Below are 26,883 nucleotides of genomic sequence, written 5' to 3'. Positions count from 1 at the left end.
TACACTTGTTGAATAGCTGCTTGTGGAGAAACAAGGTGCTCTAACTGCACAGCAGTATGACCAGCCCACAAGATAAGTTAATATAGTCATGGTATAAAGGCAAGTACACAAAGGAGAGGCGAGAGAAACGTGGTAACACAGGTGCCATTAAGGAGAGGTGAAGTTATAGGAGACATGAGGTAGAAGTTGGGGACACAAAGTGGATGGTCTTACATCATTTAATAGGTCTTATATTATACTACATATTGTTTAAAAGCATGCAAAATTAATATAACCTCATAATCCAGCAAGCTTTTGGGATCTAGGCCGTTGGCCATTCTCTTCAAACTTCCGTACTGTATCTTCTAAATTCCCAGTTTGACCATTGAATGTGTATATATAATTCATATTTGTTTCTGGCACCACCTTTTCTTTCAGTATGAATGACTGTACGTATTTCTTGGCGGTGCAGGGTGCATTGACTCGTTCAGCTTGTGGAGATTTTTTTCACATTTGCTTGTGTTTCTAGACCTAGCTAACTAAAGGCACTAATGACAGGTGATGAAAATAATTGCATTTTCTGTTGGTTAATATGTTTACATGAGGCTGCAAGAAAAACAGAACGTTAGGCAGGCAATGCTGCAGTACATTTCACATAGAAGTGTGCAAATATTGTGAACCCAAGATTGTAATCGGAGCGACTATTAGGTATCGATAACTTTCATACCTTTTTTTTTTTTCTTTGTATACTGCAGAAAGCTCCTTTTTTTCAAGGCTACAGACGTGACATTTTCTGATGTTTGCTTATTGGCTTCTTTTATTTTCCATGCATTGTGATTGGCCTTATTCTCCAATGGGTGTTTCTTATCCTGAACTTTTTGGGCAAATTGGAATTGACTTGCAAATTGATTTGCCCATCTTTGTTTGTGGTAAAATGATTTTCTTAGATTATTTTCTGTCAACAAAGCAAATAAGGGTACATGTCAGTCATATGTGCTATAAAATATCAAATATATTTTTGATATTTGTAGAGCTCATATTTAATAAAGAGAGCATGATTATCATGTCTGACCGTGTCTTAAGTATTTCTTTTTAAAGACCATCACAAGATACTATTTATTGAACCATATGGATAAATATTATCAAATATCCCTTGAATGAAAAGCAGCATGGCAGCTTCCACTCAGGTTAATGAACTTGTGCAGAAAAATCTAGTTCCCAGTGAATAACATAATCCTAAACATTTTATTGTGGTAGTATATGTTTAAGCAACTTTTTGACATTCTGCTATGCATGCCAATATTTTGTATACAGCACTCCTTTTCTCCTAACTGTATCAATACACAGTAGATGGGCATTGCTTGGGAAGGAGCATTCTTGTGTGTGTGTGTGTGTGTGTGTGTGGCTTCTGAGACATGGAAGTGCTGTTTAACTCATTGCTGCCAGCATTCATGTGAAAGCAAGCAAAACTGCATTATATATCCATCTTTGCTATGCTATAAAATTTTGTAAAGACTGTTTGGATAAATTGACTCTAAATGCTATTAGCATTTCTAAGCTGATAATAAACAAAAAAAGGCTTGTTTTAACATTTTTAATGACAAATTTTAAAATGTTTAGAATATAATGGAGTGAATAAACCTGGAAGAAAACCGTTCATCCCCCGATAGTGATAAGTGTATGTGAGCTTTAAAGTTTACCAATCACAATCTATGCATTGTAATCTAAATATAGCCGTACAATGAAATGGTGGTAATTATTTTTGAGTAATTGCCATTATAATGTAAAAACATTAGTTTATTTAAAAAACAATCTTTAAGGGAATATTTCCCATTAAGCAAATGCAAGTGTGCATGCGAAATGGTTCTTTGTGCACCATGTTATATGCAGTCTTAACCTGAAGGTTAATAGCAGCATGGAGCATTAATAAGCCAATAAACCATGTCACGGGAAATGACTTGCTGTTGCAGTGTTGGTCTACGCTTTTATTTTGGATATAAGAAACATGACATCTACCACATGAAGTAAAAAGTTTACATGTATGGCATTTGTATATAAGTAGCTCTGCACAGGGCAATCGCTATGTTATGTGGAGAAATGCCAATATCTATGCCAACTTTTGGCCAGTTACTGTATTTAGACAACCTGTAACATGGGTTAGTTGCTACAGTTATTTCATTGAACTTTGCTCCATACTTGTTAGCATTTGCTTTTAAGAGAAGGTTGTTTGAGGCCATATCAAGATAATTGGATTGATAGACTGATTGGATTGATAGACTGAATGTTGGTTTCACAATGTGCCTTGTGTACCTTGTGTACCTTCGACTTTTTCAGAATCCTTCCTGACTGTATAAACTTATCTGTTTTTTTTTTTTGCTTAAAGTTGCTAATTTTTCTTTTTTGCCAATAAAGCCTAGGTTTGTGCATTTGTTAAAAACCCCAAAAATGCTTAAGTAGATGCTAAACAGGAATTCTTATGTGAACAATCCCTTTGAACATTTGCTTTTTATTTAGGAAGTTAAAAATGTACAGGAGTTTTTTGTTTAAGTTATTGATCTGTTTTTTTGTTTTTTTTCTCACTGGCCACATGCACAGTGAATTGAATGTAGAGCAGGCATTCTGGCTAACTGTCCCTAAGCCAGAGTACCTGCTCTTTGGTTACACTGTAGAAACCACGCTACAGTGTAGCACTTCAAGAGCACTGCAATATGGACTTTACTGTGATCTTTGTAGCTTGAGAATGTATCATAGTAACAACTGAGTGGTTGGTCTACTTTTTCCATATTTTTTACATTTTCAAAATCACCTAAAATTGTAAATTTGTCCCAACTCTAATGTATGAAGCAGCAATTTTTAGTAATCTACAGTTGTATAGAAAATTTTAATTCACCAGGGATATTTTAAAACGCAAAAGTGAGATGTGATATGTTCAACTCATTTGAAATGAAGAGCTGACTTTTCTAGTTTTCCACCCTACCCTTATGGGGTTGTTGGGGGAATATATCAGTATAAGATATATTAAATATAAATATTAGTAAAAAAATGTATTTTATTTTCTCTTTCATCCATATGGGGGACACTCCTAAACCATGGGGGTTGAGTCGGGGGGAGGAGTCTGGCACCCAAAGAGTTAACTTTTTTCAGCTGACAGCATATAACCCCCGCCAATTCCCCACATACCTCGGTTTGAATTGGGTGCCCTTGGAAGAAGGTTGCACCTGAAGAGCTCCAAGAGACAGTGAACAGGGTTCACTGGTTATAGGTTTTTTTCCTTTTCTTTTGCAGTTTATTTCTTTTGACAGTGGCGAGAGGCTCCGTGCAAACGGAGCTGACTCGTGGGAGAAGCGCCTGTCGGGGGGAGGTGGCCCCGCTGACGGAGAGGTAAGAAGCGCTTCTCACAGCGGGAAGCAGTCGGCGAGAGACTCTCCCCGCTGATGCAGGACGGGCGCTGCCATTAGGCAGAGAGCGCCTTCACTGCGGAGGTTCCCAGGAAGCCAGCTGGAGAATACCAAGTTCCTCCTCCCATGGGGATGGCAGTGAATTCTTAAGGATGGCGCGCTTTGAGTAGCGCTAGCGGGGGAACACATTCTAACAGGTTTTCCCCTAATATAAGAGAAAGGGAAAAACGCTGTTAAGGTAAACAACACAGAAGGAGAGCCAGTGGAAGGGGAATGTGTTTGAGGAACACAGCTCACCCCCCCTTCCCCCCCTCCCCTGCTGAGTGAGCACGTGGAAGATCCCTTTTTTGGTGTCAAGCTTCAAAAGGAGGACAGTTGTAGCAGTCATTTGAAGAGAAGTGCACTGTTGACACATATCTTCCACGCTAAGTATCACTTTGTTTCTTCTGTATATGCATGTGTATTATAAGACTATGAGGGGTTGAGAGAACTGCGTTTAAGGAAAACTATAAAGTTCTCCAAACCTGTCTTATTTAATCAGAAATACTATGATATGTTAAATAACCTAGTCTGTATTTTCTGATAAAGGTTGTGGAAGTGTTTGGGCGTGCCAAACATATTGTCTGTTCCAAATGTAATGCTAAATGGGCCCAGGTGTTCTGTGCTAATTGCGGTCATTACTGAAAAACCTGCTGCAGCCTTTCAGCTTGACTAAAAAAATTATACCTTATACTCTCTATATAGAGGAAAAGGAACAGAAATACTATCTTTTGACTGGTTCATAGATAAATATGTACCTGTATTTTGCGGTGTGGTAGCAAAACGTGAGAAAGATAAAGCAGCAGGATTTCACCTAAGTAGATTGGGGAAATCACTGTTAGCAGAGACACAGAAGGAGATTCCAGTGGTAGGGGAATGTGTTGAGAAACACCTCTTCCCCTCCCCTGCTGAGTGAGCACGTGGAATATCCCTTTTTGGCGTCAAGCTTCAAAAGGAGGACAGTTGCAGCAGTCATTTGAAGAGAAGTGCACTGTTGACACATATCTTCCCCGCTGAGTATCACTTTTATTTTCTTCTGTGTGCATGTGTAGACATGTATATTATAAGACAATGATGCGTTGAGAGAACTGTGTTTAAGGAAAACTATAAAGTTCTCCAAGCCTGTCTTATTTAAATCAGAAATACTATGATATGTTAATATAACCTAATCTGTATTTTCTGATAAATTGGAGAAGTGTTTGTGAATTTTGAAACGTGATTTTAGTTTTTCTTATCTTGTGATGGCAGATAAAAGCAAAACAACACGTACCAAACATAATGTCTGTTCAAAATGTAATGTTAAACTAACAAGTGAACGGCTGGATCAGGGGGGGCTCTGTGCAGCCTGCACTGTGGCTCCTGTGAAACAGCCTATAGACACCTCCACCATAACGGTAGATCCTCCTGAGTGAGTGGCTGCCTTAACACAGGGAGTTAATACCCTTGTAAATCTGTTATCTAAACCAGTTCAGATCCCAGCTACATCTGTGGTTTCTCAGGGTATAACAGGAATGACAGATGAGTCATTTTCCCCAGGGGTCGGTGTATTTCCCTCCCCAGCCCTCCCGGGGGTTTCCCAGATGGGAGAGGTGGGTTGGTCAGCGGTGGCTAAAAGCCTGGACCGGCTTACCCAACTACTGGAGAACCCCAGACACAAGCGTAGTGTTAAAAGACGTAGACAAACAGCTAAAGCGCTGTGGTCAGTGTCAGACTCTGAGAGTTCCTCAGAGGAGGAAAGGGAATTGTTGGACGATTCAGATGAGTCCATTATAGAGTCAGAAGGAAACTCTAGGCACCAAGGTATGGACGATCTGGTAAGAGCAGTTCTTCGGACCCTGGGGTTTGCTGAAGTAGAGGAGACAAAGTCTTTGGACCGCTCCCTCTTTAAGAAGGTTTCTAAGCAGGTGGTCAGGTTCCCTCCCTCAGTTGAGTTGAGGGATATTGTAGAGGCCTCTTGGAAATATCCAGATAAAAGGTTCTCTATGCCAAGGAAGTTTGGCGTATTGTATCCCCTTCAGGAGGAGGATATGACCCGTTGGGAACAGGTGGCAAAGGTAGATACACCTGTGGCGAGATTGGTTCGTCAGACTACACTACCTGTACCCGGGTCAGCGACCTTACAGGACGCGACTAACAAGAAATTAGAATCCCTGCTGAAGTCTATTTCTCGGCCGCCGGTATTAGCCTCAGGCCAGCATTGTCCTCTACCTGGGTAGCTAGTGCCATGGAAGTCTGGGCAGGGCAGTTGAGTCTGCCTTGCTGCAGGATTCAGATTTACTGCCTCTGGCCATGCAGCTAAGGGAGGCAGCAGGCTATGTATATGAAGCGGCCCATAATTCGGCCTCCATAGCTTCGTCTATTTCAGCTACAGCTGTAGTAGCTAGAAGGGCGTTATGGTTAAGGGCTTGGAATGCGGATTCAGAGTCTAAACGATCATTAGAATCCATCCCATATACGGGTGGGATGTTATTTGGTCCAGAATTAGACTCTTGGATTTTACAGGCTTCAGGGGGCAAGAAGACGTCCTTGCCTGTAAATACTCCAAGACCTAGGGCTAGGCCTAGGTTTAGTTCTTTCAGACAGCTTTCTTACGGGGGCGGGTCTGGCAGAGGCCAGACTATCGATCCAGGGGCCGTGGAATCCAGGAGAAAGTCCCGTAGGGGAAGGTCATCCTTTGCCCCTGTGGCGCGGAGAGCTGCTTCCGCCAAGCTGCCGGATAGACCAGCGGCATGACTACCACCCACCTCTAGTTCCAGAGGGTGGGGTGGGAGGACGGCTGCTTGGGTTTGCCCGGCAGCAGACAGGGTCCTCGGTAGATGAGTAGGTCCAGAATATCGTGATAGAATTCATGGGACCAGCTCACCTCAGGTTTTGAAAAAAATTACCTCGCTGGCTTATGTCAAATCAGAAAGAGCTCAGGGCTGTCGATTTTGCTTCGTTCAGACGAAGCTATACAGGCTTTAGAATTTCCAGTAAGGGAAAAGGTTTTAGTCACACCCATTCAGAGTGCTAAGGCTAGACAAGTTGTTCAGTCTATGACCGAACTTCTAGAGTTTGAAAGGGTCACAGAGAATCCCTTGTCTAAGAATGAGTTTCTTGAGACTAGTGAGGGAGTTGGTACGCAACAGAAGGTTGTCTCCACAGGACAAGTTGAGGTCCTAGATGGAGTGGACAGGCAGGATCCTGTCAGACAAGAGGCTGTCAGTAGCCAGGTCTTTAAAGCTGCTGGGAAAGATGGTGACATCTTTCGCGACCTTACCCTGTGCAGGGTTCCATCCCAGAGGAGCATTCCCGTGCTTGAGGTACCAGTAGAGGAGGTAGGTCCTCAGCTGGTGGTTGCTGGACAAGAACCAAACAGAAGAACAAAGACAAATAAATATTTGGACGTAGTGAGGGCATTACGTATATATGTTAAGAGATCTGCAAAGATACGTAAGACAGTCTCTATTTGTGTTTTTGACTTTTCCAAACTGGGATGGCCAGCATCTAAGCAAACTATTGCCAGATGGCTTACCCTGACTATCGGGGAGGCTTATGTCCAAAGTATTAATCTCCATGTGCCGAAACGTATTGTTGCCCATTCTACCCGGTCGGTTGGGGCGTCTTGGGCGGCTCGTAAGGGAGCCACTGCGGACCAGCTATGCAGAGCAGCCACCTGGTCCTCGGTCCATACCTTTACGAAATTCTACCAATTTTATATATTTGCGTCTGGGGACGCCTACTTTGGCCGTAGTGTTCTGCGTGCAAGGAGATCAGAGCGGTCCCACCCTTCAGAGGGATTGCTTTTGTAAGTCCCCATGGTTAAGGAGTGTCCCCCAGATGGATGAAAGAGAAAATGGGATTTATACTTACGATAAATCTTTTTCTCTGAGTCCTTCTGGGGGACACTCCAATCCCCCCCCCCCCCCCCCGTGTTTTCGTTGTTTTGTCTCCACTCCCCCCCCTGTTGAGTGGTGTGTCTTGGTTGATTGGCCTATCTTCCTAAGGGCTTTGGTAATCAAACTGAGGTATGTGGGGAATTGGCAGGGGTTATATGCTGTCAGCTGAAAAAAGTTAACTCTTTGGGTGCCAGACTCCTCCCCCCGACTCAACCCCCATGGTTAAGGAGTGTCCCCCAGATGGACTCGGAGAAAAAGGTTTATCGTACGTATAAATCCCGTTTTCTCCCCATCAGTGCTCTTCCATAACATATGATTTGTTTCATATATATTTAAATCATGTGTATATATAGAGGGAGTGTTCTGAGTGCATTGGCTGAAGGCTAATTTTAGAATAAAAGATTGTGTAATGTGTTCATTTGAGACACTCCAATCCACAAGATTGTGTTTTCTTTAAAATATAAAATTTTGTTTTTACAATTAAAAAAACAACCCAAAAACAAAACCTATTGTGACAGGATGGACCTCCAATGCCACCCAGTCTGCTGTTGCTGGTAACCGGCTGGGCTTACTTTGTCATCGTTCCCTTTTGTTGTCCCAGATGCGCCCTCTTGCCACAGTAGTAGGGGCTTACAAATGCTGCCACCACTGGACTCCTTACTGTTATCCAGTACCGTGTCTCTTCAGGGTAACAGACGCCGCAAATGTACCCCTTGCTGGTGTACCTGCGCTGGTATTTCTGACCTTTTGCGATTGATCAGGGTTGCTGTGGATGGATCCCCCTGGCTTATCACACTGGCCAGAGCTGCTGGGTAGCGGGCATATCGGTGGTACCAAACCTCAGTAACAGCTGGGAACGGATTAGATTTTGGGTCTAATCTGTAGATCACAGGAATAGTGAAGTTTGCAAGCAGGTCTTTGAAGCAAGTGATGATGTGTATTTGCTCACACTGGTTGACTGTAGCAGGAGCAGGTCAGATGAAGCAAGAAAGAAAAATTTTCAATAAAAGACAGGGCTCTTTATACCGATTTGAACACCCTCTCACGGGCTATTTTTAGGTTCAGGATGCAATTTGTTTTCCCAAACATATAAAAATATATACATTTTATAAGGTGTAAATATTGTTAGCTTTTGTATTGCATGTTTACATGCAATGCAAAGCTAACAATATTTACACTTCTCTGTTATGTGCTAAAGCTTGATCCTTTACACTTCTCTGTTATGTGCCAAAACTTGATCCTTGCATTATCTGAGAGCCAGTAATGCCAGATAGCCAAGCAACGGCCCCCCTGCTGGGTATGCAGGCTAAACAGGTTTTTTGTCACTTCACATAAAGATTTACTTAACGTTTCCTGCTATCAGCAAACAGACTTCCTCTAGCAAAGATACAAACCCAAACAATGACACTTGCATACAAAACACATACCAATGTAGCATAAGTGCATTCCAAATTATACATTGGTGCCTCCACCTCTGACTGAAATACATTTCTACAATAAATTATTTCTACATGATCCAGCCACAAATAAGTTCTTTATCAGTGATCCAGTCACACATATAAAGATATCAGATCCCTCAGTAATTTGTTGTCTTATCACACTAACGTGACTAAATATATTTTTAAAACCGAGAAAGAAAGTGATAAGAGAGAAATAAGTGTTCTTGTGTTAAAATTTAATTCCTATGTCTTGCCATCATCATCATCGCCACCATTTATTTATGTAGCGCCAGTAATTTCGCAGCGCTGTACAGAGAACTCGCTCACATCAGTCCCTGCCCCATTGGAGCTTACAGTCTAAATTCCCTAACACACACAGACTAGGGTCAATTTGTTAGCAGCCAGTTAACCTAGCAATATGTTTTTGGAATGTGGGAGGAAACCAGAGCAGCCGGAGGAAGCCCACGCAAACACTGGGAGAACATACAAACTTCACAGATAAGGCCATGGTGGGGAATTGAACTCATGACCCTAGTGCTGTATGGCAGAAGTGCTAACCACTTAACCACCGTGCTGCCCTTATAAATTTTAACCCATTTCTATTAGTGTGGAAAGAAAAGCCATTAATGCTGATGGGGGTTGCTTTTGGGGACAAGGGGAGGAGTTGTAGTTTCATTTGGAATTCACCATCCTCCAAAAGGATGTCCAAAATTCTGCCCACTCTTTAACTACCTTCTTTGGATAGTAATGGAAAAATTCCATTGACACTAATTTTAGACTAATTACCTTTTCAAACTAATTTTAATGCACCTTTTCATTTAAATTTATCATTTATAGTGCGAAGTGCCTATTGCACAGTGCTGTACACAGAATATGTAATCATTCATATCAGTTCCTGCCCCCATTGGAGCATACAATCTAAAGCTCCACCATACAAACATACATACTAGACTGTAATAACTATATCTCTTAAATACTATTCAAAATATTCTCAAGATTGCTGCAAAGTTTTAAACAAATTTTTTTTTTTTTTTTTTTTTTTAACAGGTTATGCAATGGTCTCTGCAAAATGTCCTGTGCTTGAGGTGGAGCTTCGTAAGACAGACATATGCCGGCTTGTCATCTTTCTTAAAGGGACTATAATTTCTTCTCTTGCAACTGCTACATAAACAGACAAAATTGCAAAGATCTGCCCTGTGTCGAGTATGACAGCCACGACCCGTGGCTCTCCGGTTGGAGGGAATGAAAGCCAGGGCCAGGCTCCCGATGGACAGTCCCAGCCTCCACTCCAACAGAATCAGGTGCGTAGCTCAAATATGTCTTTTGTGCCTCCTCAAATGCATTGCCTCTCGGCTGCTATTTAATAAAGGGTAATTCCACAAAGAATTATTTTTAAATGGTTATTGTTCAAATTCCAAACAAGTATTTTGTATGGTGGTAAATTAAAGGTGATCAAAATTCTAATGTCACGCCTTCAGATTTGTTGCATTGACTATTTCTTACGGAGTGTGGCTTTACCCCATTATTTAACTCTCTGCTCCACAGCCCAGAAAAGGGACATTTTAAAATATTCAATTTGTGAAAGCCAGACTTTCACATATGACCCTTAACCAACACATTTTCTAGAGAACAGTAACTGAATCTAGGCTGGTATTGCATCCTGCAGCACCAGTTTCTAATTAATCATTATACCCTCAAGTTTGTTTTCAACCATTGTTAAGGCAAAGTCCAATTTGATCTATGGACTGACAACCGCTGTTAGATGAAATGTTAATTTCCTGGCTGGTTTAGAGCGACTCCCAGTTGGTCTATTGGATAAGATTGATCATGGGTAGAGTGAAATTGTATTTTTAAAGATATCTTTGAGTTGGATTTTATTGCCAGTACCATGGTTTGTAAAGCCCCAAAAACAAAAAGGGAAATTGCAGTTCCAAAATTGGTGAATATTTTAACGTTAATGACATCATTTTATGTGATGTTTACTTTTTTCCACCTGTAGGGCTGTAACATATTTTATGTCACTAAATAAGTCCTGAAGTGATGGAGATGTGCCCAGATTCTCCCCATAAACACCAACAAAAGGGGAGCTAGTCTAGTTTGACAAGGTTTCCCTATGAAATGAGAATATAACAAGGATATGGCTCATATTGTTCTTGGGAATGCTTCACAGTGGTATTCGTATCTCATCGTGGGTATATGGGTTTCAGTTGACAAAAAAGTAACAGTGGTTGTTTATTTGGTTTATCTCTGTGACAGGATGGATCGCCTATGCCACCCTGTCTATTGTTGCTGGGAACCGAACCGGCTGGGCTCACTTTGCCACCGTTCCCTTTCGTTATCCCAAATGCGCCCTCTTTCCGCAGTAGTAGGGGCTTACACATGCTGCCACCACTGGACTTCTTGCCGGCATCCAGTACCGGGTTTCTTCTGGGTAACTGATGCTGCAAATGTACCCTGTCACTGGTGTACCTGGGCTGGTACTCCTGACCTCTTACTATGGATCAGGGAAGCTGTGGATAGATCCCTCCTGGCCTATCACACTAACCAGGGCTGCATGGGTAGCAGGCAGAGCGGTGGTACTGGAAAAGCTTGGGTCCAAACCTCAGACAGCCGGGAAACAATTAGATTTAGGGTCTAATATGCAGGTCATAGGAATACAGCAATATTGAAGATGTTTTCAAGCAGGTCTTTGAAGCAAGATGTTTATTTGCTCTCACTGGAGGTACCAGTGATCAGCTCAGTTGAAGAACAAGTTTCCAATACAAGCTAGTGTCTTTTATACAAATTAGACACCGGCTATTTTTAGCATCCGGATATAACACAAACATGACATTGCAAGGTCACTAATATTTACACTTGGCTATGAAATTCTTAAAAACCTTGATGTGATATCCTGTGTCTTATTTCAGAGGCAGGATACATACTAGCAAGTCAAAAGGTCAATCAGACATGAATACATTCTTCAGACAGTCGCCGAATACACAATCCCACAGAACAAAAACCCAAAACAAGCCACTTCCCCACATCACAATACACCAAAGGCTTTGTAAACCAAGGCTCATTGTATATATACATCAGACATAATGCATTTCCTCTAGAGAGGCTAAACAGAAGAAACACATTTTCTACCCTGGTCTCAGAAATAACGATTTCTTATCTCAAAATAGACACAATATTAAAAAATAAGTTTATTGGCAATTTATATAAATAAACGCCCCGCTCTATTTCCTTTAAATAATTTCATACCATAAGTTATTTATATATGATCCAGTCACAAGTACCAACTGTCGTGCTGTGTTTAGTCATAAATTATATCTTGGCTGTACACTGTTGCAGAATGTATAAGGGTGGTTTCACTTGTTATGTGTGGTGAATATCAGCCGTTCAGCTTAATAAGATGTTGACCTTAATAAGATGTTGTGTGGTAATGGTTTAGAGACTCTCCCCTGCTAGTTACATTGTGGCGCAGCAATTTCATTTCAACACCATGGGGAAGGGAGGAGTCATTCAGTCACTGTAATGTATTGGTAACTCACAATGTAGTCTTCATTATACCTTAATTTGAAGATTAAAAAGAACCTATCCTTTCTAATCCAAACCAAATAATCTTTTCCATAATTGAATAAACCAAATTGAAAAAACAAAGGTACTAGGGAGCAGGTCAGATGGAACCATAACCATCAATTTTCAATACAAAACAGTGCTTTTTATACAGTTTTGGACACAGCTTAACAGGGTAAGCCAGTTACCTTAAGGTCTGAGCTATTTTTAGAATCGGGATGCAATTTGTGTACCCAAAAATGGATTTACATGCAGTGCAAAGCTAACAATATTTACACTTATCTGTGATATTCTAACACTTGCTGTGATTTCCTACATCTTGTTTTTAGACGTAGGAAATCTAGTATCAAGTCTTAATTAAATTTTCCTGTGCCTTCAGGTGCTGGATCCTCACACATCAAAAGGTCTAATTAACATGGGTCCTTCAGACAGCTGCAGAATACACATTCCCAAAGAAAGTCACAACCCCAAACAAGTAATTTCCACACATCACGATACACAAGACTTCCTTCACAAAGGCTCATTGTATCAGATATATATACCTCAGAAATCATGCATTTCCTCTAGCAAAGTTAATACAAACAAGTTTCTTCCCTGGTCTCAGAGATAAAGATTCTTTACCAAAATACACACAATTATCAAAAATAAGTGCATTTGCAATTCTATAAATAAGCGCCCTGTGCTATTTCTTTTAAATAAATTTATACCATAAGTTACTTATAAGTGATCCAGTCACACCTCCTCTCTAAGATGCACTCCATTTGTCCTCCTGGAACCCTCTCATTATATTCTGGCTGGGCAGGATCATAACTGTCAAAATGAATATCATACCAAAAATATTATTTCCAAACACTACCAGTTGCCGGAAGGATCTTGGCTAATATGTTAAAAAAAACCAATCCTCTGTGGCAGTAGGGATCTCCCTGATACTAATTTGTACTATCTGGCCTCCCATTTTTCCCAATTTTTCTCATATGCATACCCCTATAAAATAGACCTGGTCTGGCCTTAAATTTCCCTTAGATTTCTGCAAATAGGATTGGTGGCTTCCGCTGGCGGAGCTTCAATGCCGCTCCCCATCCAGCACAATTCCTTTCAAATCTTTTCAAATCGCCCATTTTTAATGGCCCCTGCAACCTATCTATTTTCTACAAGACTTCACCCCCTTTGAAGATCTATGTAGACTTCATCTCATGGATAGAGACATGATCTCCCAACTGAACAGTATTTTTTATTTGCTACCGGCCTTACCTATTCGAGATCCCATGAAGACGACTTGGAGAGAGACCTTCGTCCCCCTCTGGATGAGGAGGCTTGGGAGTACATGAGACTGGGGAAAGCTCCATATCTACCAAACTTAAAGAAACCTCCTACAAAATCTATATATCTCCATAGTATATTTATCTCCTCCTAGCCCAACTGCTGGCGGGGCTGTGGCCACAGGGTATCTATGCTCCACATTTGGTGGACTTGCCCGATTATTTTTTCTGGGACACAGTCCACAGTTTCTTAAATACTCTATTTGAGGCTCCCGTTGTGAAGAATCCTTGGGTATTCTTACTTTGTTATGCCCTTCAGCAGGACCTAGACAAATTTTCCCAAAAACTGACTGCGCACATATGGCTGCCAAATCTCTTATAGCACTAAACGTTTTAAATGTTTAATATTTTACACACTTAAAATAGTTTTTTAATGTTTAGATGTTTACAATATAATAGATGGTTAATAGAAATAGAATATGTAAACATAAGTATTTTTGGTCATTTAGAGCTGTCTGTTTGACACAAAGCTGCTGTAATACACCTACATCCAGTAGAGTGAGAGAGAGCACAGTAGGAACAATGTTCTATTCATTGGCAATGAAAAACATGACTCAGAAACTCTGATGGACAGAATAAAGCAATATATTTGTAGTTGCAGGCAGCATGCACCAAGCATAAATCCAGCTTAGAATTCAAAAAGTTTGATATTTTAAATGAGTTTACAGTTTTAATATTAGAAACATTGTGCATGCAGCTTTTATAGTTTGTTTTTAATCCATGTGTAAAGAATTGTTCTTTAAAATGTTGCTTTCTCTTCTAAGATGTAAGTGCTTCAGGGTGTGCACATAGAATTGAAATTTTGATTGTGTGTCAATGCTGAACAAATTCCGCACGCCATGGCAAAAAGCTCCTGGGAAGCTGTGCCCTGTGTGAATCATGACCTTTTTCCTTCTCAGAGTGCTCCTGAAGCCTTGGTGTATGTGGCAGCAGAGGGTTCTGTAATGAGCTCTCACCGTTGTCAGCATCTACTTTAAACACCAGACTGTTGTGTGTTCAAAACTAATTTCTGGAGTGCCAAATTTAAGCATGTTCTGAGGGTAACTGATGTATAAACAGAGTAAGTGCGGAGGAACAGCATTGCTATGAATGATCGATGATGGAGGGGTTAATAATGATGGATGAGTAAGTTTGCCAGTATAATAGGAAGATCGGTTAATAATAATGCACAAAAGGGTTTGTGACAGGATGGACTGCCTATGCCACCCTGTCTTTTGTTGCTGGGAACCGGCTGGGCTTACTTTGCCACCATTCCCTTTGGTATCCCAAATGCGCCCTCTTGCCGCAGTAGGAGGGGCTTACAAAGGCTCCCACCATTGGACTCCAATACTGGCATCCAGAACCGGGTTTCTTCTGGGTAACTGGCGCTGGGAGTGTACCACGTTACTGGTGTACCTGGGCTGGTACTCCTGACCTCTTAATATGGATCAGGGATGCTGTGGATAGATCCCTCTGGCCTATCACACTGACCACGGCAGCAGTGTAACAGGCAGAGCGGTGGTACCGGAAAAGCTGGGTCCAACCTCAGAAACAGCCAGAGAATGGATTAGATTTAGGGTCTAATCTGTAGGTAACAGGAATACAGCAATATTGAAGATGTTTCCCAGCAGGTCTTTGAAGCAAGCTGTTTATTTGCTCTCTTACTGGTTCAAGGTTGTAGGTGATCAGGTCAGATGAAACAAGAACATCAAGTTTTCAATACAAGCCAGTGACTTTTATACAGTTTAGACACAGGCTATTTTTAGAATCAGGAAGTAGCCGGTTTACCAAAACATAGATTTACATGCATTGCAAAGCTAACAATATTTACACTTATCTCTGAAATTCTAGAAACGCTGTGATGTCATGCATCAAATGCTGTTCACAATGTTCAGAAAGGTTTGAACACTCTGACAAAAGGCCACACAGTAACAACCCCCTGCTGGGCGTTTGGCCAGAGCAGGTATTATCTGCTATCAGACTCCTTCCCCATATGCCTAATTGGAGGTTTCCACTAGCAACCTTACAAACCCCAAACAATGACACTTCCATACAAAACACATCCCAATACACAAAAGACCTCCATTCACAAAGGCTCATTGTATCAGATATATACATCAGAAATAAGGCATTTCCTTTAGAAAGGTTAACACAGAAAAAATAATTTTCTACCCTGGTCTCAGAAATAACTATTTCATATCTCAAAATATACACAATATCAAAAATAAGTGCATGTGCAATTATATAAATAAGTGCCCTGTGCTATTTCCTTTTTTATACCAGAAGTTATTTATCAGTGATCCATCCACGGGGTTAATAATGATGGACTAGGGTTAATGACAGAGGGTTGGGGGGGATAATGTGGATGAGAGGTAAATTATTTTGTAATTATAATTATGAAATTGTGATGATGAAAGGAACATGTTGATAGGGGTAATATGTAGAGGGTGAAAAGTGGGGCGGTCCGACAGAGAAGGGCATAGAGTGGGCAATGATTTTTCTGTGGTGAATGGATTTTAGATGTTCGAGGAAGCATAGAGAGTGGATTTGAGTGGGGATACAGGAGTTTGTGAATAGAAGAGGATATGAATAGAAGAGGGTGTGATGTCTCTAAGAGGCGTGAGCAGTGTGTAAAGACGGTGGGGGCTATGTGTATGGTCCACATTATTGGTGTATTCCATATAAAAATGTTTTCAAATTTGCCTGGCTCATAGACACTGCAAATTAAATAAGAATTATCAAGGGTATGTGTGTTCTAAGTATTTTTGTTCTCTTCTGTATGTAATCAAACTAAAGGTGCTCAATCTAAGTTGGCTGAAAAGGGTGTCTGACCAGGCTTAATAAAGTTTATTTGAATTAAGTACTGTAGTGTACACAGTTACTTTTACATTGTTGTATTTGTGTGCAGACCTCCTCACCTGATTCTTCCAATGAGAACTCCCCAGTCAGCCCTCCAGATGAGCAGGGACAAGGGGATGCACCCCCTCCACTTGAGGATGAGGAACCCGCTTTCCCTCACACTGACTTGGCCAAGCTCGATGACATGATCAACAGGTAATCTTTTTCCATGCAATCGAATATTGTTTATACGCTTATGGTTCAATTTTTATTGTAGCCTTTGTAAAGCCTTGATACCCTGAGACATGACTGAAAGGGCCAAGCCTGTGCCAGGATGTGTACATCCTGTTTCTCCATCCAAGTACATGATTTGACAAAGTGCATTACACTTGATTATAAAGAAAATTGTAGTTGTCTACCGTACAAAATCTATTTTTGGCTATAGTCCAAAATCATGCATTGTGGTGAAAAAAAATGTTTATATAGTACAGAGAAACTTGAAATGTCAAGATAAAATGTTGCTTCATATGGGTTCTTCAAATTATACGAAATTCTTCCTTCCAGACCTCGCTGGGTTGTTCCAGTTTTGCCTAAAGGTGAATTAGAAGTTCTTTTAGAAGCTGCTATTGATCTAAGTAAAAAAGGTGAGAAAAAAGAACACTTTTTTAAAATAATATTTCTACATGAGTAGGATGTCAGAAAAGCCGTGCTGTATTGTTTTATCATGTTCAGATGGTCACTCATCTGCATTTTATTTGTAAAGTTATTTGTAAGTAAGTTTTCTTCCCTTTATCCTTCATTTTGTTCTTTATTCAATTGTGTTTCAGTATGTTTTTTCCTCCATTAAACTTAAATCTGCACAAGCGTTTAAAATATGTAAATTATATACTGAATTGTATCTTATTTCCCACATCATAACTTTTAATTACATTATTTTGCTCTATTTAGGCCTTGATGTGAAAAGTGAAGCATGCCAACGATTCTTTAGAGATGGTCTAACAATATCTTTTACAAAAATTCTCACTGATGAGGCAGTGAGTGGTTGGAAGTTTGAGATCCATGTAAGTGTCGCGTTTTTGTTTTTAAATTGTGTCCCCCCCCCCCCCCTCCATTGTTTTGGGTGGCTTATTTTTTTTTGAGCTTGCATGAAACTGAAGTAAAATCTCTTTTTTCTATAATTTGCATATTTCATTTCATCCATATTTTCTCTAGGTTTCATTTTGTCATCTATGTACACTCTTTAGAGTTCTGTTTAATGCTCTTTACCTCCATCTTAGTCTTTTTCTTATAAACATGTAAAACTTCCTCCTGTAAATTATATGGCTATTAAAACTGAGTTCTTTGACCTTTTAAAATCAGGACGTTGTAGATAGTGGGGTTTCTTTTACAGGTAAGAAAGCGTGAGCTGACCTCTAATATACATTAGAGGCTGTACAAATAAGGACAGTTAAAATGGTGCATGGCCTACACAAAACTTACCCGGAAGAATAAAAGATCTTAATATGTATAGTTAGAAGCAGAGTAGGAAAAGGAGGGGAATGATAGGAACTTTCAAATATATCAACGGTTTTTACAAGGTTCAGGAGGGGAAACATTCTTCAAAGGAAGAGAAATATTAGAACACGAGGACATGCACTGAAACTGCAGAGAAAATTTGAGATAAAACTACTACACTTATCCACTACCCTTTCTGTGCAATAGCCTCCCTTCAGAGGTAGTGGGATAGACATATATGTATCCTTACAAAAAAATAAGGGTAAAAAAGGCTTTGAGGTTACCATGAGTCAAATTCTATGTTTCTAAGTCTCTTCCAAGGGAAACTGCAGCAATTACCTGCATCTGTTATGGTTCATTGCAAGTCTTATGTGTTTTTCTGCAAATCCTTAACAAGTAAATGAGCCATTTTCCTCCTCTAAAATGTATGCCAGTTACATATTTCTTGGGATAAGCACATTTTCTGAATTTTATGACCTGTGACCTGCACTTCTAGGTTCTGACTATAAAGATGCTTTACTTTAAGCATTTGATGGTGTTTTGGGGCACTGGTTTCCTTGCGCAACTTTGCCAGCTTTAACTATTATTATGTGCTATACTGTGGCAGCACATTATTATATAGCATGTTATAATCTGTTATAACAGGGTAATGCTAAACAAGCTACAAATTGTGTCAAAGGCTGTAAATGTAACTCCACCTTGCTGCTACCTACAGCAAAATGCTCAGCTCTGGGCCGCGGTAATACGGTATGTATTGTTTCTTTCAAGACATCCTATGCTCTTTATCTCCAATGTGTCCTTATTTTCTCTTTCCTTTTGCCAGATGGCTTTCAGTATCAAGCTTTGTTTATGCCCAGAGAATTCTAACTTGTTTGGGTCTAGATTTATATCTGTAAAGTGAGATGCCTTTTTCAATCATGACTGATTTCACCTATCTCTCTGAACAGAGGTGTATTATTAACAACACTCATCGCCTTGTTGAACTATGTGTGGCCAAGCTTTCCCAGGATTGGTTTCCTCTTCTTGAACTTCTAGCTATGGCCTTAAATCCTCATTGTAAATTTCATATCTACAATGGTACACGTCCATCAGAGACTGTTCCAGCTGGAGTCCAGCTGGCAGAAGATGAGCTGTTTGCCCGTCCTCCTGACCCACGTTCTCCGAAGGTGAGTTTAGTCTGAACATAAACTGCAGTTTTATGTCTCCTGGTTATTAAATATGTTTATACAGGCATACAGTGCAATGATGGGCTACAGGCGGCATTAGGGCCGGCTGTGGCCCCCTGAGTTCACCTGCAACCCACAGTTCCTTCCTGCTTTATGATCAGATTTGTTTGTTTATGGCTTGTAACAGTTTTGATATGTAATTACAAGTGTCTTTCTTTGATTAAATGTATTTCTGGGATTAAGCATGATTTATGGCCCTTTTGAAGGTAAGAGGGCTGCACCATGCCATCCCCAAAGTTTATCGTTGCCCTTTATTGATTGTGTCTCCAGAAGAGGTGTAACTATTGATATTTGAATACCTATTTTTTCCAAATATATTATTTGGAAACCTTATTATTCATAGCGAATAGCACTGCATTGGATACATGCAAACAGGGAGAAACTCACTTCTGTCGACAGCTGTGATCCGATGATGCTCTAGAGCTCACAGCCTGGAATTTAAGTGTAAACTGGAGATGCAGCTTAACACAAGCCATGTTGACGATCTTCTATCTGTGGTAGTCTACATTTAAACTCCTGGAGCACCATGGAACTGCAGAAGTCAGCAGTTATGAGTTTCTGCACTGTAGTGTTTTTGGGCATGGGAGCGCCCAATTCAATAAGTTTGGTAGATGGTGATTTTATTGTAAAAAATAAATGCATGTAGTTATAGATGTTTAGTGACTAATTTTTAGCTTGTCTAGTTTAGATTCTTGATTTTCACTGTTTATTGTGTACATTTTATGTATATTGTATTTTTGCAAGGGTTTCTCGTATCCTGGTACAATCTGGTTTTGTAACTGTTACATGTTTTGATGTCCTTGTGACTTGAGAAGGTGATTAGTCGTTCTTTGTGGTAGTCCTTAAATGATTACTTGTCAAAGAACAGTTTTTAGGTTTTTATCCTTTTTTGTTACTAGTGCTATTCATTTTTTTTTTTCTTTTTTGAGTTCTATTTCATGCATGTATAAACAATTAGGTTATTGAAAATATAAAGCCATCATTTGCGTTGTCTAAGCACCCGCCAAGTTCCCTGCAGCTCTCAAAATGGAGGTCTCCTACTGATCTTGTAGTGCCTTGATTGGGTTTAGCACATAGCAGTCTCCTGGGATGATAAAAATAGTGTTTGTAAAAGATGAAAAAAACATTTCATAACTGTTGATCATAGTGTTGAGTTTACTTCTTACTTTGCTGATTAAGGATGGATCTTCTGGTGAAAAATGAGTCATCAGTAATCATCTCGCTGAGAGTTAAGCATTTAGGCTTTGTGTACATGGGCTTTGAATCAAATGCTTATCAGAAAGTGTGAGTGCACAGGTCTGTGACCGGATGGGCTTTCTTCGCTACTGTCCGTAACCGAACTCTCCTGCTGGTGTCATCTTGCATCCAGACACTTTCTGACTGCGAATGCCAACTGCGCAATCGTTACAGGAGAATTCGACTGCCACCATTGGGCTCCTTTGCAGCACCCACAACTCCTTACCTCTGGGGTAGCTGGTATAGCTGCTGTAATGCCGCTTTACTGTGGGCTTGCAAGTACTTCTTGACCACTTATTATGGATCGGGACTGCTGGATAGCAGGCAGAGATAGACGCTGGGTTCATCACAGGACAGCCGGGGAATGGATTAGAGTATAAGCTCTTATTTGTTGGTCACAGGGTACATCAAGTAAGTCACAGGCAGAATCTTCAAGCAGTGTCAAAGAATTTCACACACCAGTTTGTGGTACTGGTAATCCTCAAGAAGTTCAGATAGAAAATGATACATTACATGGTAAAAGTGCTCATTTTATACACATGTCAGGGGGTAGCCCAGCCCCCTAATTCGACTAGTCACCGAAATGTCAGATGCAAGATTAAATGCATGTTAAATGATCCAATATTATATCGCACCGTTTAACATTCACATCAACCTCAAATTTGCGATCTGTATTGTTAGAGACACAGGAAATCTCCTAACAAGACATACTAATGGGTAACGGCCTCCTGCTCAGACCAAAGCAGGTGTTTGTCACTTCTGAGATGAAAAGAATGAATTAACTTAATTTAAGATTTCCTTTCCTCCTTTCTTACACACACATTTCCTTTACTATGGCTACTGGATCAGATATCGGTACATTCCCGTTACACAAATATATCACACTATCAAAATCCGCTAAGATTTTAAATATGCTTTTACAATAAGTAATTTATAAGTGGTTCAGCCACAAGGTTCATTTACTTGCATTGCTCTTTGAAGTATCTCTCTGTTAAAGGGCAATTATGATGGCTTTAAGAATGTGCATTAAATGACTGTCTATGAGCACTTAGATTCTACATATAAAGGGCGAGGCGCATGTAATCCATAGATGAATGTACTAGAGGGGACAACAGTAGCAGTGAATGATGCGTCCAATACGCAAACCAGCCAAAGATATCCACAGTGTAGATGAAGGGTTCCAGTTCCAAAACACAAAATGCAGTTAGCAGAGTGTGAGAAGACTGCATACCAGAGAATGCACTATTTGGGCATTCCGTGGTGTCCTACGTACAAGACTTTACAGCGTACAGGTAGAAGAGCTTTGCAGTGCCACTTTGAATTAGCATTTACTCAACTTCGCTGACCCAGTCAGTCCCCTGTGACTGCTACTTATATATCCTTCATGCTACCCAGCCCACAAGCACCGCATAGGAGGAAAAAAAGCAAATTAAAGGGTTAATGATTTATAAGAAGTTATTTCAAAATATGAGCTGTTCGTCTACGTATACAATACAGGTACTTATGGATAATGGCTACACTGATTACAATAAAGCAAACTGTAAGTGTTTCATTTGTGTTTCATTTGTCTACATAAAAATGTGGCGTAAAATTTATATTTGTGAGTGTTATTTTGAATCAACAAATGGAAGCGCCTTTTTGCAAGGACTGACTTATGTGACTAATGTATTTCTCTTTTGTTTGAAGGGTTGGTTAGTAGACCTCATAAATAAGTTTGGCACGTTAAATGGGTTCCAGATCCTGCATGATCGCTTTATGAATGGCTCTGCATTGAATGTACAAATCATTGCTGCTCTCATAAAGTAAGTCGCAATGTTCCAATTTATTTTATTAAAATTATTTGATATTTAAAATAGTACAGTATAATTGTAATCTAAGGTGGCTGATAGTCCCCCCTGAGTATCTTGCAAAATACACATAATATAGTACATTGGGACTTTTTTTTTTTTTTTGCCCTTTGTACTTGTATTTTGACGCTGTCAAATCCATGACTTGTAGACAGAATGAGATGGAGATATATCAGAGGTTGGTGTCATCAGTTCTAACTCCAAACTAAAGAAGTTTAAGCAAGAAACCAAAATCATTAAAAATCAGCCTGCCATCAGCCTTCATAACATCTCTTTAGGCCTGCAAGAAGAATAATATTTTATATTCTCCCCTCTTAATATTTCACACACATTAATTCTGAAAGGATACTGTTTGTATGGTCTATTAATATCTGCCTTAAAGTTTCTGCTGGAGAATACTCCTGCTGTTGTGGTGTAACTTTGTTTTTAATATTTTTTTATTTTTTTTCCCCCTGTAGGCCATTTGGACAATGCTATGATTTTTTAACTCTCCACACAGTCAAGAAGTATTTTCTTCCAATTATAGAAATGGTTCCTCAATTTCTAGAAAATCTAACAGATGATGAGTTGAAAAAAGAAGCAAAAAATGAAGCCAAAAATGATGCTCTGTCCATGATAATAAAATCCCTTAAAAACTTAGCTTCCCGTGTTCCAGGGCAAGAAGAAACTGTCAAAAATTTAGAAATCTTTAGGCTGAAAATGATACTTAGGTAAGTTGTGTGTGTATAGTCTGTCTCTCTGTGTCTGTCTCTCTGTGGCCAATTCAATTGCGCCGAGAATAACGTGGCGTTAACAGTATTACCGTTAATACGGTAATTTTAGCCTGGATTTCATCTCGCAGCTCAGGGAGCCGCGAGTAAAAATCCACCGTTGAAATTACTGTATTAAGGGTAATTATGCGCAGTTTTACCGTATTAACGGTAGCACTGTTAACGCTATGTTATTCTCTGCACAATTAAATTGGCCCCTCTGTGTCTGCCATAATGGCTGATATTGCAGAATATTGATTGCTACATGGGCATCTCTAACAGATACATATGACGATTGAATTGCTAATAAAACCATAGTTTTACCCTTAATGCTGAGTATTCTGAAACCACAATTGCTCAGTTTGATAAACTGGCAATGTATTATTTTGTACTGCTGGGGACACAGCTGCAGTGGTATGGGAGTAAAATTTCTCTCTCACTTTTCTCTTACAAGGAGGGAGAATACCAAACTGTAGAAAAATCCTTTGGTTTTATTGTTTGCTGCACACTGGGCACTTTCACTCACTCTTATTGTCATGTAAATGCTCTTCCTCAATCATCCACTCTGGGGTACACTGCTGCCATGGGGTTGTATAAGGGCACATGCAGTTGGCAATTAAACAGTTAACTAAACTTACTAATGACTCCTCCCCTCTGCAACACCTACAAGCTTCAGTTTAGTTTAAATAGCCAAGGAGTTGGGCTGTAAGTTAGTATAGGTTTTTTATTTTGCCTTTTATTTTTATTCTGACCATTATTGCAGGAGATATGTGTGCTGCTGGCAGCACTTATATCACTTATAGCACTTCGTTCCTGCTATATCTGCTATCTATATAGCAGTGTTCATTCCAGGAGTTGACAACTGGGAAACTGGTTACCTCAGCAGACACAAAATGCTTCTGGGAGAGTAGTCCCTGCTTCCTCAGGTGTTTCAGGACCTGATCCAGATGTGGGGCAGGTAAGATCTGGACTTGATGGCTTCCAGGTACAACAGACAGGTGCCCAGGTTTTGTTCAAGAACCAGGGACCTATTGGCAATAGTGGTGGATGTAATGACAATGAGTTGAGATTTTCAATTGGGCTATCTTTCCACCGATCCCAATGATTACAAAAGTGCTCAGGAAGGACTTCCAGTCATTCTAGTGGCACAAAATTGGCCTAGTTGAGTTTTGTATGCCAACATCCTCCAAATGGCGGACGGAATGGGATTGGCCCTTCCCCTTTGTCCCAACCTGCTCAGGCAGGGAACGTTTCATTACCCGGACTTGCCTCGACTGGCTTTAATGGTGTGACTGTTCAGACCGGTGCCTGGCTATCCAAGGCATTCTCTCACAGAGTAGTGATGACGTTGATGCAGGCGTGGAAGCCAGCATCAGTGCACATCTATCTTACGGTTTAGTGAGCTTAGATATGCTGGTGTAAGAGTCGCTCGTGGCAGAATCCTTCAGCCTTTCCCGTTTTCTTGCTGTCCTGCAAACAGGTTTGGAATCAGGTCTAAGTTCCTTGAAGGTTAAGGTATCTGCTCTAACTGTTCTTTCTCTATTGGCTCACTATTCGGATGTTCGTACTTTTCTTTAAGGAACGTTGAGAGTTCAACCTCCTTACGTCTTGGCCTTTGGCTCTCTGGGGACCTCAATCTGGTTCTAAATGTTTTGAAGAAATCTCCCTTTGAACCTCTTGGTTCTGCAGAACTACGTCTTATGATCTGGAAGGTGGTTATTATGCTAGCCATAGTGTAGGGTGTCAGTGCTTGGAGCCTTGTCATGCAGGATACTCTACCTGGTGTTCCATGAAGATAGGGCTGCTCCCCGGACGGTTCCTTTTTATTTTATTTTTTTTTACCAAAAGAGGTTTCTGATTTCCACATAATTAAAGAAATTGTGGTTCCAGCTTTTAGGGAAGGGGCGTCCTCAGTTGGAACTTCCTCCTCTGCTTCCTTGGATGTAGTTAGGCCTCTGCGGATCTATTTGGATAGGACTTCGTCTTATAGAAAGACTGATTTTATTTTTTTGTCCTATATGACTCAGAAAAGGAGATGACCGGCCACCAAGCAAACTACTGCTCGTTGGATTAAGTCTATGATAAAACATGCTTATGTGAGTTCGAACCGATCTGTGCCAGTCAGACTCACTCCACTCGTTCAGTGGGGGCTTCTTGGTCTGCAAGTTGTGGTATTTCTGTGGATCAGCTTTGCCAGGCGGCCACCTGGTCCTCTGTGCTTACATTTACCAAATTCTACCAGTTTAATGTTTTGCGTCTTCAGATGCTTATTTTGGCTGCAGTGTTTTGTGGGATGGTCCCTCCCTTATGGGGCTGCTTTAGAAGGTCCCCATGGTAGCAGTGTCTGCCGGAGTGGAGGCTTGAGAAAAGCAGATTTATGTACTTGCATTAAACATCTTTCTCTGAATCCATCTGGGTGGACACTGCGTTTCCTCCCTTCTGCTAGGTGGTCTTGGTTGTTTTGGCTCTCTCCTTGGGGTTGCAGAAGGGAGTAGTCAGCAGCAAGTTTAGTTAACTATTTAAGTGCCAACTCCATGTGTTCTCATACAACCCTGTGGTAGCGGTGTCCACAAGATGGATTCAGAGAGAGAGATTTATCGTAAGTATATTCATCTGCTTTTTCCAAGGAAATAAATCCGTATTATATGCTTCTCTTTCAGGTTGTTACAAATTTCTTCCTTTAATGGAAAAATGAATGCACTTAATGAAGTAAACAAAGTTATATCAAGTGTATCATACTATACACACAGACATGGCAATCCAGAGGAGGAGGAGTGGCTAACTGCAGAACGTATGGCAGTAAGTATAACTTTCATGTCCCCATATTAGTAAGATATATTGTGAAATAAGGTTGTAGATATATCAAGTTTAGTTGTAATAGTAATTTTTTAAAAACAAGTACAATATTCTGTTTTTAGGGCAATTCATTGTGTGTTGATAGTTAGATATTTCATATTCATGTTGGGAACATTAAGGAATGCACCTTCCCCCCCATCCCTGGTAATTTTCTGTCATTTTGTAAAGTGTAATTCAGCAGTGCTGCTGCAGTCCACAAACTCCAAAAACATACTAGTAGTTTAATTGGCTGCTATCAAAATTGACCCTAATCTCTCTCTCTGTGTGTGTGTGTGTATGTTAGGAAATTTAGACTGATGTGATGACTGATGCTCCAATGGGGCAGGGACTGATGTGAATGAGTTCTCTGTACAGCGCTGCAGAATCAGTGACGCTATATAAATAAATGGTCGTGATTATGGAGGGAGTGGCAAACGACTGTATATCGTACAATTTGGCCATGAAAGTGTGTGTCCACATTAGACTGTTCCTCTTGCTTGTCAGTCATAATTAGCAGCAGTATGGACCTGTGGGCGGGCAGCTTAAGCGAGTTATCTTTTTACTTTGTGTGTGCATATGATTTGTAATAGATAATTCTGCCTTTATTCAATGTTACTGTTCTATGACCCTTATGCCATTAAGTTGCTGAAAAACTAAAGGAGTCAAGTGTGTTAACCAAATCCCCAATTATTAATATATATTGATTGGGGGAAATTGTCATATTGTTTGTCAATGTGTAATTATCCATCACATTCTTTTATTTGCTAAATGGTTATTTTGATAGCACAATGTCTCAAACCTGGAAAAATCAATGTGGTAAACGTAACCCTTATCTTTTTAAATGTTTTTCACCTATTGAGTTTTTAAGAACCATTGCCTTTTTTAATTGTGTTTAATGTAATATTGTAGGAATGGATCCAACAGAACAATATCCTATCAATTGTTTTACGTGATAGCCTTCATCAACCGCAGTATGTTGAGAAATTAGAGAAAATTCTGAGATTTGTAATCAAAGAAAAAGCCCTAACTCTGCAGGATCTAGACAACATTTGGGCAGCACAGGTAA

At 40.2% G+C, this 26,883-nt stretch overlaps 1 protein-coding gene across 6 annotated transcripts in view; it reads left to right on the top strand.

The window, feature by feature from the left end:
* USP9X (ubiquitin specific peptidase 9 X-linked) overlaps positions 1–26,883 on the top strand; it is a 136,467-nt gene that overhangs the window by 36,976 nt on the left and 72,608 nt on the right. For all 6 annotated transcript variants that reach the window (XM_075196417.1, XM_075196415.1, XM_075196416.1 and 3 more), the window contains 9 exons: positions 9,781–10,034; positions 16,501–16,646; positions 16,995–17,074; positions 17,379–17,491; positions 18,872–19,090; positions 22,073–22,188; positions 22,692–22,943; positions 25,643–25,781; positions 26,727–26,879. In XM_075196417.1, coding sequence (XP_075052518.1) covers positions 9,939–10,034; positions 16,501–16,646; positions 16,995–17,074; positions 17,379–17,491; positions 18,872–19,090; positions 22,073–22,188; positions 22,692–22,943; positions 25,643–25,781; positions 26,727–26,879 — 1,314 coding nt within the window. In that variant the 5' untranslated portion in view covers positions 9,781–9,938. The remainder of the gene's footprint in view (positions 1–9,780; positions 10,035–16,500; positions 16,647–16,994; positions 17,075–17,378; positions 17,492–18,871; positions 19,091–22,072; positions 22,189–22,691; positions 22,944–25,642; positions 25,782–26,726; positions 26,880–26,883) is intronic.

This window comes from Mixophyes fleayi, chromosome 2, assembly GCF_038048845.1.
Source record: "Mixophyes fleayi isolate aMixFle1 chromosome 2, aMixFle1.hap1, whole genome shotgun sequence".
Taxonomy (NCBI): Eukaryota; Metazoa; Chordata; class Amphibia; order Anura; family Limnodynastidae; genus Mixophyes; species Mixophyes fleayi.
The sequence above is the reverse complement of the archived record's forward strand: the minus strand, read 5'-3'. Positions and strand labels throughout refer to the sequence as shown.